Source organism: Choloepus didactylus, chromosome 15, assembly GCF_015220235.1.
Source record: "Choloepus didactylus isolate mChoDid1 chromosome 15, mChoDid1.pri, whole genome shotgun sequence".
NCBI lineage: Eukaryota > Metazoa > Chordata > Mammalia > Pilosa > Megalonychidae > Choloepus > Choloepus didactylus.
The window spans coordinates 65020143-65037974 of NC_051321.1; the positions used below are offsets into that span (position 1 = coordinate 65020143).

The window sequence follows — 17832 nt, forward strand, 5'->3', positions numbered from 1 at the left end:
TTCCCTGGTGGGCCTCCAGGTGGGTCCCTGTCCACAGGCCCTCACCACCACTAACCCCCAGATGTAGGCTTAGTCAGCACCCATGGGCTCTCTTTTCCCCAGCCCAGGCTCCCAGCCCCACAGCCCTTTCTCCACCAGTGATTATACAGATTAAGAGAAACAAAAGCAGATACCTTCACAAAAGTCTGGGCTTTCCTGAACTCTAGGATCTCTGTGTGTGGTGAGAACTGTTATTCTTTTTGTACTAACTTTAAAAATAATAAAGCTACTATTTCACACTTACTTCACGTGGTAAGAGAATAAAATGATTCATTGGTTTTATTCCTAAGCCTTCCAGAAAATAAATAAAACCCAAGTTTGTTAAAAGAAAAATAGTATCAATTTAGAAGCATGGAGGCAATTCAGCAAAGAAGAAATATATATTCCTGGTGTGATTTTAAATTAGCAGGATGGGGAAATATTTCAAATTTGTGAGATTATTTAATGTATTTATGAAAACATAGTCATAATGAAATATTAGGTTGACTCATATGAAATTGCTGATATTCTACCATTTTGATTTATAAAAATGGCAAGTTCATGTAGTTCAAACTAATAGTTGGATAGTTAGAAGATCTAATTATTAATTTTTTTAAAACTATCATACTATAGATGTTCTTAATACTTTTAAACTATTAAACCATTTCAGAATTCAGTGACATTATGAGAGGTGACCAATTCTTTAACTAATTTGAATTATCTAATTAAAAATTAATAAGCTCTATGGGAGATTAATTTTTCTTTCCACCCTGAAAGAGCTGTGGACTTATTCTGCTTATCAAGCATGAGATATGGCCTGGAGGTGCGGGTTTAAAATTGATTCCAAGAAATTGTAACCAAGAAACACTTGGTTCCTGTGTTTCCTAAATTTTCATTCTACTCCAATTCAGTGGATAATATGTATAAGACAATAACTAGAGGGCATAAATAATGTGATTTAATAGCTTAAGAATACATCTTATGAGTCCTGAACTCAATTACTGTGTTTATGGCTAGGGGCAGGTACGTATCAGCCATGCTTCCAAATTCCATTTCAGGAGAATCCAGTACCCTCTCCAGGGAACTCACCTAAATGATAAAATTATGGTTAACTAGAGTTGGAACTCACCTAAAAGACAAAATTATGGTTAACTAGAGTCACAAGTTTAACCAAAGGCCTCACTCTTACCCCAAGCACATGGCTCCAGGTTCCTCAGAACAGTAAGTGTTGAAACAAGGAGTTGCCCCATGTCACTCATGTATTCACTGTTCTTCAGAAATGTACTGAGCACCTGCATGGGGTAAGAACTATTCCAGGTGTTGTTGAAGCAAGGTCCCTGCTCTTGTGGAGTTGACATTCTACGCTTAGAGATATTCATTCAATAAACAAACAAACAAGAAAAATATTAGGTAGCAACCAGTGCTGTGTAGAGAATTTGAATGGAGAGTTACTTTAGATGAATTGGGCTGGGAATACTGCTTTGGAGAGGTGACGTTTAAGCTGAGATTTGAAGTAACAAGAAAGAGCCAGCTATGTGAAGCATTCTGTGCCGGTAAGAAGGTCTTATGGCTAGAATGGGCTCAGTGGACTCAAGAAACAAAAAGAAGGACACCATTGCTGGAACATAGACATTGATGAAGTCCATGATTTGGCAGAAGCCCAATTGTGCAAGGCTTTGTCAATCAAGTACAGAGTTGTAGTTTCTTCTATGTACATTGGGGAAGCCATTGACATTATAGCAGAAGAATTTTTTAAAGATTTTTCTGCTTACAGAATAAAGAATTGATTTCAGTGGACGCAGGGAGATAGTCTAAGAGGCAATTGTAGTAGTTTGATTGAAAATGATACTGACTTGAACTAAGGTCATGGTGGCAGAGAGAAAGTTTATGGGTTTGGAATATATTTTGAAATTAGGGTTGACAGTATTTGCTGATAGATAGAATATGGCAGGAGAGGGAGAGAAAAATACAGGATAATTCCTAGATTTAAGGCTTAATTTAGTGCACTCAAAGCATGGGCCGACTTCTAGGGGTGTAAATCTCCCTGGCAACATGGGACATGACTCCCAGGGATGAGCCTGGCCCTGGCATCATGGAATTGACAATGCCTTCTTGCCAAATGGGAGAAGAGAAATGGAATGAAATAAAGTCTCAGTGGCTAAGAGATTTTAAATAAAGTCGAGAGGCTATTCTGGAGGCTACCTTTATGCAAGCTTCAACTACATATTGCAAATTACCACGGTTATGCCACGTCCCCAACCATCAGTATTCCTGAAAACCCTAAAGAATATCCAGAGCTCTAACTGAGACTCTATAAAAGCTTCACGCACTAAGTTCATTTTTCAGAAACTTAAAACCTTCCGATTGTTCCTGTGCAAGATAAGTCCTGAAACCCAGAGGCACCAGCCTCTCCAAGAACATCAAGCAGTTGTATCCCCCTTCCCCATAATGTCGACACCCCTTTTCAACATGAAGAAGTTAGAATGGTCATTGCCCAAATTAACCCTGAAGTTTGAGAGAATGATCAAATGAGAGGGAGTAGTTGTAACAATTGATTATGACAACTGACTCATTATATAGATATTTCTCTTCAGTTTCTAATGTATTGGAACAGCTAGAAGGAAACACCTGAAATTGTGGAACTGTAACCCATGCCATACTTTGAAATTTCCTCTATAACTACTTCTTAAAATGTACCTTATTTATCACTTTTCTGCATAAATGTTATATTTCACAATAAAAAATTTAAAAAAAAAAAGCATGGACTGGGGGCCTGTACCAGTCTGCAAGGTGTTACCCATCTCCTTTGAGGTAAGTACAGAACTTGAGAGTAACCATTAAGAATTTTTATTCCGATTTAATGGAGAAATTTTATGTCTATGGAAAATAATAATTTTTAAAGGGAGCTTATATTTTGTATCTCTTTTTTATTTCATTTTTCTAGTAATTCATTCTTTTTTTTTTTTTTTACAGAAGTACCCATGGGAAATATTTTTAAACCTGATTTTTCACCATAGATAGTATGAGAAACACCTACTTAACGGAGTGGATGAATAGTGCTGTCATTTCCTGAGATGGGGAAGGGCAGGGTAGGAACAGCTTTGGGGACAGAAATCAAGTATGTTGTTTTGGCTGTGCTAAGCCTGACATGCCCACCCGAGTCACGATGTGTAGTAGATCACTGGGTGTATGACTCTAGACTGGGGAGAGGCATGGCTAGAGATTTGGTTGTGGAAGTCAACAACATACAGAAGGCATTCGAAGCTGTGATAGTTGCTGAGATCACCTAAATAGAAGAGTCAGAGCCAGCAAACAAACTGATGAGTAGCTAGTGAAATAGGAGGAAAACTAGAGTAGTATCATGAAAACCAATGAAAGAAAATGTTTCAAAAAGAGAAAATAGTCAGTGTCCAATGCTACTGAAAGGTCAAGTAAGGTAAGAATAAATGACATCCAAATGACAGTTGGTTTTGGCAAATTTGGAGACCTCTGACAGTAGTAATCTCAGTGGAACAGTAAGAACAAAAGCTGAACAAGAGTAGGTTAGTGAGAGTATAGGATATGAGGAAATGATCCCCGTAACAACAGAAAATTATGTCTAATGATTTTGTTGTGAGGGGAGCAGAGAGATGCAGTGAAGATGGATGTGGGGGCAATGGAAATTTATTTAAGACAGGTTAACCTCAAGTATGCTGATTGGAACATCCAGTAGAGACAGGAAGTTGATGATGCAGGTATACATCAAAATGCAGTTTAGAATAGCTTTGCCAGAATACTGCATAGGGAGCTCTACAATTGAAGTAGACAGAGTAGTTATGGAAATTACATCCCATCTTCATTCCATTCCCTACAGGTTTCCATTGGGGCTCCATGCTTAAGGTGAGGAATCAGGATTTACTAAGGCAGTTTGGGATTATAGTATAGACACTGAAATCTCCTTTAGTGCTTCATGGTGTAGAACTGGAACTGTAATATGACTGTGGGGTCCCATGGTGTAAATCTAACATTTGAATCTTAAAAATTTGCATCACCAAATTACACTGATGGACAAATTCTTCCTCACTCATAGAAACTGAAATTGAAACATGTTTACCATTTTAACAGGAGTACAAAATTTCAAGCTTTGAGCAGAGGCTAATGAATGAAATTGAGTTTCGCTTGGAACGTACCCCTGTTGATGAATCAGATGATGAAATCCAACACGACGAGATCCCCACGGGCAAGTGTATCACTCCCATCCTTGACAAAAGACTCAAGCACTTCCGGGTCACAGAAGGCTCTCCAGTCACATTCACCTGCAAAATTGTTGGGATACCTGTTCCAAAGGTAGGAGAAGATGACCAGCCAGCTGGTCAGCCAACAGCCCAGAACATTAGTGCCTTCAAGAAAGTCTTAGCAGACTCTAGTTAAGTATCAACAGAGGAAACAAAAACCAATACTAGAAAACTAGCAAAACCCGAGCAATTTGACTAAAAAAGAGATCATCAGCAATCGGATCATTAAACAGTCAAGTCAAAAAGAAATCTGACTGCAGGCAGGTTAGAATTTTAATTAAAATTTAACATAAATTTCTTAGTCATGACCCTGTAATTTGTGCTACTAATTCTCTCAGCCAGAAAACTCACAAAATTTTTTTCTTTCTATTTGCTATTTATTTTTTGAACATTCACAAGTTACCTGTTGTACTAAGCGAGCTATATTTGTATCATTACTATTAGACTGGGAAATGCCAAAATGCCAAATCATTATTGCAGGCTTCTGAAAACTCTTATGAGTCATCAGAATTTTTGGCAGGCAGCTGAGAGAAGGATTTGCACCCAGTGTGGGCTGTGATAGGAGATCTCTCCTTTCTATCTTCACAAACATAGCATGGTGTTATCATGCGTGGTTAGGTAGGAAATGTAGAGGAGAGCAGCTGCAACCGGTGTTTTATGGCCGTCTTTGAGGCAGAACGTAACACGAAAAAATAACATATTTAAATTTTAGCTAGAAAAGAAATATGGTGAGTTAATTCTGGCCTCTTTTCACTTTATAATATGGTGAGTTAATTCTGGCCTCTTTTCACTTTATAATAATGCATACTATCTTTTCAAGAAAGGTGAGCCATTCCAGGCCCTGAGATTTGCAACCGCAGGAGACTTGAGCTTGTAAATAGGGTAGTGAGAAAAGTTCTGGGCTCGTGGTTTTCTGGGCTCTGAAGGAAATTCTGGTCCATAACGTGGCTTTCTAACTAATGATTAAGTACAATGAAAAATAGTCAAAAGTTTTATATGAATACCAAATTATATTGAACATTTGGCTTAGGTATTGCATATGTATAAGTAGAGGGGCATATTATAATGTCATTTTTAATAAGGTTTATAATTTTTTTCTAAGTGCCTCACAAGGGATGTTTCACTTGTAGTGATGGCAATTTTTGCCTCATCCTCCTCCATTATTCTCTAAAGATGTTTATTCTCCTTGATTATCTTTCATTTCAGGTTTACTGGTTCAAAGATGGGAAGCAGATTTCTAAGAGAAATGAGCACTGCAGAATGAGGCGAGAAGGAGATGGGACATGCTCTCTGCACATTGAATCCAGCACCAGTGATGACGATGGCAACTACACCATCATGGCCGCCAACCCCCAGGTGGAGAGGCAGGGCTCTGCACTGTGCCACCTCTGAGGGAGGAGCGGTTGATGTCATTGGGAATGAAACCTTGAGAAGCACAAGTTACTAAGAATTGCTGAGGAAAATGAAAGAGCAGGATTGTGGTTGTGTGTAACTATCGCACAATATCACAATTTAAAAGACCAGTTAGCAATCACTGGGTCACTCAACCCTTCAGCCTTCATCAAAGGACATCAGTATCCATTTACTATGTACACCTCTCCAGACCTTTTGGGCTAAATCTTGTATTTGTCAGCTCGTTGACTTTCTTGAAGAAAATGTTTTCTATCAAAGGAGAATTTATTGTTTCCATTCTTTAAAGAACAGGCAAATTACTTCATAAATTCTTGTGAATGTCCCTCAAACACCTATATATATATATATATATATAGTTTGTGTATGTTAAAAAGCCCTATCTTTCACTTTCCTTTTCTGAATGAGGTCAAGACTTAAAATTTTCCTAAAAGATATGGTAGACTATTTTCAACTACTTTTAAAATAGGAAATACTACAACTTCTATTCTCATCCACTCTTCAGATTGAAATGCTAATTTTGAAGATAATCTTATCGAGAAAAGTATAAAAACATTTGGCCATTCTCTCTCTACATTTGACTGCAAATAAGGCTAACAGCACAATAATTCAAATTTTGTTTACATTTGTTCTCTGTGCATCTCTCAACTTAAAAATGAAAGTCATCACAATATTCTTAAAAACAAAACAAAACAAAACAAAAAACCAGCCTGGAATACTAACAGTGATTTACGGAGTCATATTGCTTTCATTTCCCACCCCACCCCACAAAAAAACACAATAGTTAGCCAAAAGGTTCATAATATTCTAGTCCAGAGAACTATATAAATTGAAAAAGGTGTGGAATTCTTCTCATTTTAATTTTCTTATTTTCTGATTTCAGGGAAGAATCAGCTGTTCTGGCCATTTAATGGTACAGAGTTTGCCCATTCGTAGTCGACTAACTACTGCTGGTCAGTCTCACAGGTAAAGAAAATTAAGAATCTCCCCTACCTCTTCCCTTACCAACATCCACCCACAACAATGAGCACCCAGTTACTGGGTACAAATTATTACTCAAAGTGAGGTCCTTCACCTGCAGAATCAGCGTCACCTAGGAGCTCGTTGGAAATGCAGAATCCCAAGCCCCATCCCATACTTAGTGAATCAGAATGGGCATTTTAACAAAATCCTCAGGTGATTCATAAGCACATTAAAAGTTTGAGAATTACTGGTCAATGGCACATTTTTAATGTTGCAAAATATTTGTAACCATCAGTAGTATCTGCGCACACAATATGAAAATCAGACCCCATGAATTAGATTGCCATCTTTTCTTCAATAAGACAAAACCTTTATTGTTTGTATTTATGTAAACCAATAGGGATTTTTTTTTTTTGCTTGATAGTCCACATATTTCGAATGTAACAACTGATTTTCTTCCTCTTTGATTTTATTAATCACTTAGAAGAAAGAACCTGGCTTCCCCTTGATTCTTTTGGTGCCACAAAGCCTTAGCAAACATCCCATAGTTGCTGACATGAATGAATTAAATGAGGCTTACCAAAGCAACAAAAATAGTGAGCCATGTTTCAGATACAGTATTTCACCACTGTTGCAACTATACCTTCTTTTTTAAGAACAGCTGTTGCCGTGGTCAGTCTTATCCAGTTTAAGTCATGGTTATCTTTAATGGGCTGCATAATTTATAGTCAGGTTAAATTTTATTACTCAGAGACACAGGGATTGCAGCTGCCTTGTACTAGGTAATAAACAGGACTTCTCTTTTGGCTCTCCTTTGAGGTTTGGATTGAATACTGATTTATTTGTTTATTTTGAAGACTTTTGAACAACTGGTCAAACCCAGGGCAAGGGAAGCTGAGCTCCTTAACCCAGAATGACTTCAGAGAGAAAGAAGCTAAAGCCGGATTATTTGATTACAGATCTCATAAGATAATCCTATGTGTAGGAGATACTTACCACTTTGTTTCTTTTTTTTTTTTCACACCAGCTCCACACCATTGTCTTTATTATATTTTATGGTCCAAAACCCTCTTCCCCTCCCAAAAAATCTGTTCTCCAGGCCCTATAGCCATGTCTAAATTCCTTGTGTTATAAGTTTTACTGTATTCAGTGCTTGAACATGATTGTTGTTATAGGGGAAGGTCTCGAGTGCAAGAAAGAGACAAAGAGCCCCTCCAGGAACGCTTTTTCCGACCACATTTCCTGCAGGCTCCTGGAGACATGGTAGCTCACGAGGGGCGCCTTTGCCGGCTGGACTGTAAGGTATTTGCTAGCTCCCATTCTTGGTTCCAAATCTGATTATATTTTGCATTTGTTTGTTGGCATGTGTCTTAATTTGTTAAATGTTTTGTGGTATTTTTCTTTCCCAGGAAAAGGAATAATAGAAAGGGAGAGTGATTTTGTTTTTTTCATAAAGTTCTTTTACAATATTTAAATTTTTTTAACTCTACCCAATACCAGATGAAAGTATTTCATGAAATTTTTGTTTTTGTATCTATCTCTATCTTAATAAAAATTACATCAATATTGTATCAAGTTAACTCTGTTTTTAAATGATAACCAAAGGGGTGATATAATGCAGGCATGTTCCATATGGTACCTGGAAAGTTTTTTTTACTATAAAGTCATAGTGTGATTTTTGCACCCTTGGAGTGAATTGCTGTGAGGTGTAGCCTTTGAAAAAATTATAGTCATAAAAAGATGGCTCCAAGGAGAGTTATGAAAACAGAAGCTGGTTTCTCTCACATCTGTTGCCTTTAGCAATTCTACATTCTAATTCTTCCACTAGAAACTAAGCTCTGGTTGAACAGTGTAGCTATCCCTCAGTATGAAGAGAAATCAACTTTTCAGCCCCAGCCAAAGATGCAAAATGCTATAGAAAATTTAGGTGCAAATTTGTGAAGGCGTAGGGTCAGGTGTTCATAAGAGTTCACTTCCGTTCTCAGCTTTGCCATTGGCTGCCTCAATAATTCTCAGGTTTGACTGTTACATCCTGCATTCTAAATCCTAAAAGATCCTGACGCCTGGATCCCATCCCCTGAGATTCTGATTGAATATGGTAAGTGGGCATTGGGATTTTTTAAAGTTCCCCAGGATGCAGCCAAGTTTGAAAACGCTGGTATCCATCCTTAATCCTGGCTACCTCATTGCTTATTAGGTACCTAAGCAATATACCATCTTTGCAATTGATGCTGCAGGACTATTTTATCTTTCTATCTATTTATCTACCTATTTATATAGCTTTTTAATTCTTATTTCTTCTAAGTTAGGATATAATTAAGCAGATTAATCATGACCTGAATTCATGTCAAATACCATTCAGTTTAAATTCATCTGGCAATAAACATATAAAAAATATAAAATTAAATATACAATCAATTTTGGGTCCACCTCCATTATATTTATGGCCCAAATACAGAGCATGACATGTATGGAATATATGGTAAACCTTCAAACCAACTTTCTTTTCTCACTTCCTGAATGATGCGGAAGGACTTTGGCTGCAGACAGGTATCTGCCAGCTCTGACGGTGCAAATGTAGGGAGCCTCCTGCCTCCCTTTGATGCCAGACCCTGCCCTCCAGAGAGGTTTCTCACCAGCCCATATTTTCTCTTTCTATTTGGTGCCAGACAAGGATGAAGAATTCAGTCACCAAATAAATCTGTCATCAGTCTGTCATTTGCCTCAGCTGTCCCATTGTTTATTAGGTGAGTGGCTTACCGCCCCCGGAGCTGACGTGGCTGCTCAATGGCCAGCCCGTGCTACCTGACACCTCCCACAAGATGCTGGTCAGGGAGACGGGAGTCCACTCTCTGCTCATTGACCCACTCACGCAACGTGATGCGGGGACCTACACGTGTGTCGCTACCAACAAAACTGGGCAGAATTCCTTTAGCCTGGAGCTCACTGTAGTAGGTAAGGTTTGCTACCGGGACCACTAAACATAACTCTCTTCAAAGTTATTGTAAATATGCAGAGCCTCTGACACAATTCCTTAGTTCTTTGCCCCACCAACTCCGATCTCGGTTTCCCCTTCACTGTAGGAAGGGCTAATATTTCCCATATTGTTTTCTTTCAAGATATGTAGGTAAGCTAAACACTTAATGTGGTGCCTTGTGCGTATTGTACACAAAATATATGGTAGCCATTATAATAACCAATTAATTAACTGGCTGCCACTAAATTCAGGTCCCTTGTCCTACAATCCATCTTTCCTAAAACACACCTGGCTTTTTTTTTTCCCCCTAAGCTCCCAGGCTTTGCATCAATGGTCCCTCAGCCTGGACTGCCCTTCTCTGCCCGGGAACCTCCTACTCATCCTCTAAGGCTGAACTCAAATGTCACTGCCAAGGCACAATGGATCCCCTGGCACAGCCATTCCTTCCCATCATACTCTGTGATTCACAGCACTGTGAAAGGGAGACTCAGAGCACTTATGGCCTCTGTGTAATCGTTCACTTCCCTTGCCTCCCTGAGGAGACTGTGAGCCTCTGAGGACAGAGACTGGCTTGTTCTTTGTACCTTCAGCACTTGACTCAGGGCCTGGAACATGGAAGGTGCTCAACAAATGTTGAATCAATTGCTAAACAAATGCAATGAATAAACCTTACTAGATGATGTGAACAAAACACCAAAATGCCTACAGATCAGGACAATTCAGGCTAGATTATGCCTTGTGGAGCAGTAGTCCAGCCTAAATTAGATTTCAGAATGTATGAATTCTAGTATCTGCTTTTTCCTGCTGCCTCCCGAGTGTGGCTGCAAAAGGAAATCAGCATGCCCCCAAAAGGAGTCACAGCTTCAGCATGCTAATCCTCCTGCAGGCTAGTGGCTATTTCACAGGATATCTTTTTCCTTTTCTCACTCTTAATTTCTTCTCACCACAACAACAGAATAAGAAAATCTCACCCTGCAAGGATGCATTGGTTGCAGACTTTTACTATCTTTCTACTACTTTGCTAAAATATTGACTCTAGAACCTTTACAAATGCCTTAATTTGTACTGGCAAGAAAACAAAAGCCTTCTTAGGAAGCATAATTGTGTATATCTGACCTTCTCTGTAGATATGAAATTTTTCAAAATAAAAAGTTAATATATTTTCTACAAAATAAACACTAAAAAAGAAAACAGATCTATTTTAGTGCTTAGAAAATGTTTCTCAAAATTTAGTAAACAATGTAAGAAAATCCTTTTATTCCGCACTGACCATTTGCATCCCATGTATGCAACCCAATTCCTTAAATGTTGTCTCTCATAGGATGTGCAGAGACGGTTACCTCAGTCCTTTTTCTAACCATTTATGGGACTTTTTTCAAAGCAGTGATCCTTACTACGTGTTCTGAAAAGGAGATAAGATGGGTTTGTGCCCACTCCTGTAAATCCCAGTATTGTAGTGTTTAAGATATGAACTGAAAATCACTTACTATTCAAACATGAAAACGGCCCTTCTCTTGTTCAGCCAAAGAGGTGAAAAAAGCACCTGTGATCCTGGAGAAGCTGCAGAACAGCGGCGTTCCAGAAGGCCACCCGGTGAGACTCGAGTGCCGGGTGATAGGCATGCCCCCGCCCGTGTTCTTCTGGAAGAAAGACAACGAGACCATCCCTTTCACCAGAGAGAGGATCAGGTACAGCACCCACCCATGGCCAAAGGGACTTGCAAGCTCAGTGGGGCTTGTTGGGCCACCCGAAGGAGTCATCACTTTTGCAGCTGCCTTCTTTCACTCGCATAATGCATTTGAGTTTCATCCATGTTACTGTGTGTATCAAGAGTGTATTCCTTTTCATGACCAAGTGGTAGTTCATTGTAGGGATGCCCCACAGTTTTAAAAACCTTCATTTCTAAAGTTTTAAAATATACAGGCAATTTATGAAGATCCTGTGCATTTTTTGTCATGTATCTTCAGTCATATTAGTACCCAGAAAACCTTTGACAGTACAAAGCTTAAAAAAATAGATAAAACACTAAAGAGGTTATCCTCCTTTTCTATCCATCACGATATGGTTGTTTTAAAGTAAACTTAAGGATCCACTTTCTTAAAGTGATATTTTTTCCCTGAACCATCCTCATTTCTTTGCCATTTTGGTTTTATACCACAAGGGGGCAGAACAAGCAAAGGAAGCTATTGTACAAAAAAATTTCTGCTTAAAATTATTTCACAATAAACTGAATTTGTCCTGGAGGAAGCTGTAGCTGTTAGGTCTTACAGAATTTCGGCATCTATGAATTCTGCACAAAGATCAGGATTTTTCTCTGGTAAAACTAAAATGAGAAAAGAGAATGTTCTTGGCTTAACACTTGAAGCTAAATTAATGCAACATCTTAAACTAGATTCAATGTATTATATTAAGTAAACGGACTCTTGTGTCCCTCATAAACTGAGGGCCTAAATTTTAAAATGTGGTTTTACTGGGCAAAAACATTCAATGCCTGTAAAGTACATTCCTGAGTGGGCTGGTAGCTCAAGCTCTGGGCTCTGGGAGCCAACCCGGCTTCATCTCTAAAGAGGGGAAAACAGCCCACAAGATGGGGAAGTGACCAGGAACCTGAGATAGGGAAAGCCTCAGACTAAAAGATCACCACCCATTCACAGAATCTTCCAAAGGGAAACAGCCTCTCCTTGTCTGTAAGAATAGGGCATCCTGATATTTTAAAACTAATTACTGGTTTCTGGAAAGTCATATACGCGGAAGCCCCTGAATGGCCCTAAAAAATCATAAAACTCACTGTGCCTATAACTGTTACAGTTATCTATGGTTTTAATGCCCCCGTTTTCTCCCACCTACGTGTCTCTGCTCATGACATTCATTCTTTGGGAATTGTCTCCCCTGTGCCTCCCACCAATCACTCCCCCCCCCACCCCACATATCAGTTCACCTCCTGAATATCTGTTATCCCTCAAGGATGAGCTCCAACATCGCCTCTGCAAGGAAGGGCAGTGCCCCTGCTTCCTTTCCCTCCTCTGCACGCAACTGAGTTAATATTCTTCTGCCGGCACACTTGCTCACATCACCATAATTTTTAATGTCATTAGTTTAACTCTCCCACTCTCCTCAACTAGACTGTGAGCATCTTGAAGGCAGGGACTGCAATCTGTTTGTCTCTGTATGTCCCAACTACCCACATGTGACCAGGAAGTTAGGATTTAAGGGCTTCTTATGATTACTGAATCATTATACAGATATTCCTTTTTACTTTCTGGTATTTTTGAGTAGACAGAGGGAAATACCTGATACCTAAATTGTAATCTAGCTGCCTTGATCTCTAATAATGATTGTATAGCCTTTGTCTTGTGCCCTTGTGATTGTAAAACCTTGTGACTAATCTTCACTTGTACACATTTATCCAGTTTTTCAACTTTAAAGTCTTATGATCACTAAAAACAGCCCCTAATGTTTATTAATGAAGGGTCTTGGGTCAGTCCAAAACTAATCCACCCCAAACCCAAAGTTATCTTAATAACCGAAGCTGGTTCTAACCAAAATGGGCCTGCCTGACATGCACGGTAGCTTAGACTTTAACCTACAAGTTACCTATACCTCATTATAATACTAAAAATCATCCCCATCATCATATTAAGGCCACCATTTTCTTACATACGGTCTGTGACTAAGCATGTTATCAATCTGCGCATGCTCAATAATTAAATCCTAATTACATCATCTGGGGCCATTGTACCCATTATCCTGAAACCTACCCATCTTTTGATACTGTAAAACTATCAGAATTACTGCAGTTCAAGTAGACAGATTTTGGATCAATAGGCCATCTGTTCTGCTCACCTAGAAATGAACTCTTTCTCTCTTTGAAACCCCAGTGTCTCAGGAATTGGTCATTTGAGTGCACTGGGCAAAAGAATCCACCGCCTTGGTCCAGGAACAAACATGCAACACAATGCCTTTCACCTAGTAGGCATGTTAAATAGGATGAATGAATTATGAACAAATGTATGCATTCTCCTTGTTATCCTCACCTCACTCTATAATGCCACTGGCATCCTAATGTAACTCTCTGCCTCCAGGCTCAGTGCCTATTCAAACTGGTTTCCTCACTGCTGCCGGAGAGAGCTTTTAAAAATGCAAACAGATCACATCACCTCCTGCTTAAAATACCTCAGGGGTGTCCCATCACCTGAAGGGAAGAGTCCCAACCCTTTACCACAGTACATGTGGCTCTTTATCACCTCTCTTCTCGGTCCCACCACCTGCCACCCACCTTAGGCGTCCACCCCAGCCATGGTGAACATGTCCTTTGCAAAGGTGAACTTTTGCCTTTGCACAGGCTGTTCCACCCCCTGGCACACCCCCATCCCCCTGGTGAGTTCCTACCCGACCTTTGAGACTCAACTCAAGCACATCTTCTGAGAAACTTTTCCCTGCTGTCCTCTCAGAGTAATCTCCCTTCTATGTGCCCAGAGCTCCTCTTGAATGTCTCTGTTCCAGCATTGAGCTCACCCTATTGATTTACGTTTATCACTCTACCACTAAACTAAGGCTGCATATCGGAATCATTTGGGGAGCTTCTAAAATTCCTAATGCCTGGTTCCCAACCTGAGATTCTGATGTAATTGATCTGGGGTGTGGCCTGGGATTCCAATGTGCAGCCAAAGTTGGGAACCACTGATAAAGGAAAACAGAAGGGAAGAGCCAAGTTCCTTCTGAACTACACTGAGCTAAATGCTGCACACACCTGGCTGTTCCATTAGGATATGCTTTGACCATGCTTTCAGTTCATCTATCTCTGGGTGCTCATTTTGGTCTACTTTTCCCATAGCTCCCTAATAAAAGCTGTTGCCGAAATGTTCCAACCTTGTTTGGAAAAGAGATTTTTCCAGACTTTGCTTATGAAGAGTCAGAGTACCTCTGGTAGAGAGGAGTTGGAATAAGTTGGAGCAGTGGAGTGGGCAAGAGGATTTCAGCCATGGCTACCGACCCTCATCTTAAATAGGTTTATCACTGCTCTTTTGTGACTTCTTTCCACCTTCAGCAGAACTTAGCTTTGACGTTTGCTTTAAGCTAAGTTCCCCTTTCCTCCTCCTAGGGACCAGGAGGGGAAGGAAAGCACCACCCAGCTCTATTTGTCCGGATTTTTTCCTGAACCCTAAACCAATAAGCACATTTCTGCCCCAGTTGAAATATGTTTCTTTTCTTTCTTTTCTCCAGTATGCACCAGGACACAACAGGTTATGTCTGCCTCCTCATTCAGCCAGCCAAGAAATCAGATGCTGGCTGGTATACGTTGTCAGCCAAGAATGAAGCTGGCATCGTGTCGTGCACTGCAAGGTTGGATATATATGGTAGGTGTAATGTTATCAGTTTAGTTGAACATCTGTGTGTGATAGGCAGCAGTAAAATTCTTTCGTTTAGGGATAGGTGTAGTATTTTTCCATAAATGAATTTTTTAGATTATATTTTAGGGCTTAAGCGATGGATTTTTAAAGTAATCTCATCCTAGTCCCCTCAGGTGCAATTTTACGTTTTACTGTGAGCTCAGCCTTCTGCACAGAGCAGAGCTTACATGTGTTTGTATTTCTGAACATTCAGCATCTTCGTGCAGCCTCCTCACTGCCTGGGGCCACTCACTGAAGCTTGTCATCCCACAGCAATATCCCCACCTAGCAGAATTTTCTGGACCCCATTCATTTGTTTATTCATTCAAAAAATATTCATTGCCCCAATCCCCCAAACTTCCCTAACAATAGAGATCCATCCTAATAATAATATTAAATGACATTTGTATACTGCCTTGAAATTTAGAAAATGCTACCCCTGGATCCTCCCAAACCGGTGAGATCATTGCAATTATTGTTACCCTCATTTAAATGCTGAAGAAACCAAGACTCATGGAGGTTAAGCACCCAGCTGGGGCACAAATCCACATCTTTGTATCATTCCTTTCAGTCATGTTTCTAATTTTCTAAACAGCTTATGAAATTAATCTCTATTAATACATTTGTGTAGTCTATTCCTCTCCTGAGTTTTACATTAACTGGTATTTTTGGAGACATATTTCTTAATCCAAGAGTGATTTTTTTTTCTCCTTCCTTGTGTTTTTTCTCTTAATAATTGGTTAGAGCAAGAATTTCTTATTCATTGCTAATTTAACATAATTAATCAGAATAGAAAAAAAAAAAAGAGCAGTTCAGCCTAGAACCTGAGGTCTCTGCTACTTATAGGTCTTTGCCAGGTGTCTCCTTTTATTTAATACCATATAAGAAAGGGCCTTGGCCTGCCATTTCCCCTAGGTCTGAGTTTTGGAAGAAAAATATAGCTTTTTAATTATTTTTCCCTTATCCTTGAACTTGAAAAGAAATTCAGCTGTGGGAGAAGCTGACACTAAAATGCTTTTCCCTGGGAGAGTGGGGGAAGAGGGAAGCCAGTGATGTTTCTAACTCCAGGCAAAGTCCTTTAACGATTTCCTCTACTTCACAATGTCTGAAGGCAGTAGGTGTCCTAAGAAACTCAGTACCAATATGCCCTGAAACAGATGACTCTCGTTCCAATCCTGCCTTCCATTGGTAGAGCCCTCAGGTCAATTTGCCCTGGCTCATTTCTTCCCAAGTTCCTTTCCCAATTCTGCAGTTGGAATTTGGGGTGGGGAATGGAGGGCTTAGGCTACAATTTCCTGTGACCCCACCCACCCACCTTCTGCCTATCTGAGGAATGGGGAGGGTGGACCCCCTTCTCTCTTCTATAAAAGGTTTCTAATATAAGGAATTAAGAGGTGTTTCAGAGAGGAGGGAGCAAGGCTAAGGGCTGGAGGGGGCTGGAGAGAGAGACAACTCTTCAGCTGTTCAGGGTGGGCCTTACAGGACTGAGTGCCTGCTCTTTAGTGGAATCACTATAGGTTTTGTCCTCAGTTTTGCAGCTTCAGAAATTTGATTTTGTCAAGTCACTTAGAGGTAGTTAGAGCTGAAAAAACAGACTCAGAATCATGAAATTGACAAAGGACCAATTTATCAATCACAACGCTAATGTGCAAATTCACAGTAGGGGCCATACCTTTCTAGAACCCAAAGCACCAGTGCACCCCACCTGGTGTACCTCCTTCTCCACTTCAAGGTACCTGGGAAGGCTAATCAGGTAATTTCCAAATCAGAGACAATAGGGACCATGCAATTTGGGTGGGATATTTCATTTGGGCCATGTTCAAGTCTAAGGATCATGTCTGCCTAATACAGGGTCTTCTTTGGACAGTGCTTGGGAAACATGAAAACTCCAAAAAGTTCTCTTTTGTCCCGGCACCATGATTGATTGCAATTTTCCATTTTCTTGACATAAGTCATCAGAACCCGATTAGGGTGGTAGGTAGGTACTGGCTGACGAGGTGATTAGGGCATGAGGTAGGTAGTTCTGCAAAGGGCCGAGTCCATCTTTTGGCTTCCCCTTCTGCAGGTTCCTTGTCTTCACCTTCACTCTCCCTTGAGAGCCTACAACCCTCTGTACACTGACCAGTGCAGGCCCCACGCTAGGTCAGTGAGAGGAAAGAACTTGGAGAAATCACCCTAGTCACCCACTCTTCCTTCTTAAAGGCTCTTTCTGGATTAGAAGCATAGGTTTTAGAATTAGAAGGAGCTTGAGAGACCACCAGTCCAGTTTCCCCGATTCCCATTTCTGGCAGGGAAAGTTTTATTGCTGTCTTTTACAAATGAGGCAATTCAAACCCAGATGGATTTCAATGCTTGACTAAGATACCAAAGAGTGCATTGGCGCGAGGACAGAATGCATCTCTGCAGGGTACCTGCTAGGCTGCATTCACTGGATCTTAATATGTTGCTTGGTCCATTTCCAGCTCAGTGGCACCAGCAGATTCCACCACCCATGACCATCCGGCCCAGTGGCAGTCGCTACGGCTCTCTCACCGGTAAAGGACTTGACATTTTTTCTGCCTTTTCCTCCATGGAAAGCACAATGGTGTATTCATGCTCTTCTCTGAGTGTGGTGGAGAGTGAAGAACTTTAAGACTGCCTGGGTGCCTGCTGTGTGAGGGGGCGGACTGTGGAGGGGGAAGGAAGACAAGCCCAAACACTGGCGGTTTCCAAGCAACTGGATTTGAGTAAGTTACCACGCTGCTGGACCTGTACAAGGAGTGTTTTGAATCAGTTGATTGGGGACTCTTGTAGTCTCAAC

The 17832-nt window shown here is 40.3% G+C and overlaps 1 protein-coding gene across 2 annotated transcripts in view; it reads left to right on the plus strand.

Annotated features, from left to right (window-relative positions):
* Positions 1-17664, plus strand: part of MYPN (myopalladin) — a 71984-nt gene extending 54320 nt beyond the window's left edge. For both annotated transcript variants that reach the window (XM_037804763.1, XM_037804764.1), the window contains exons 12-19: positions 4123-4344; positions 5499-5648; positions 6586-6668; positions 7841-7967; positions 9413-9620; positions 11165-11330; positions 14866-14999; positions 17495-17664. In XM_037804763.1, coding sequence (XP_037660691.1) covers positions 4123-4344; positions 5499-5648; positions 6586-6668; positions 7841-7967; positions 9413-9620; positions 11165-11330; positions 14866-14999; positions 17495-17664 — 1260 coding nt within the window. The remainder of the gene's footprint in view (positions 1-4122; positions 4345-5498; positions 5649-6585; positions 6669-7840; positions 7968-9412; positions 9621-11164; positions 11331-14865; positions 15000-17494) is intronic.
* The last annotated feature ends 168 nt before the right edge of the window (positions 17665-17832 follow it).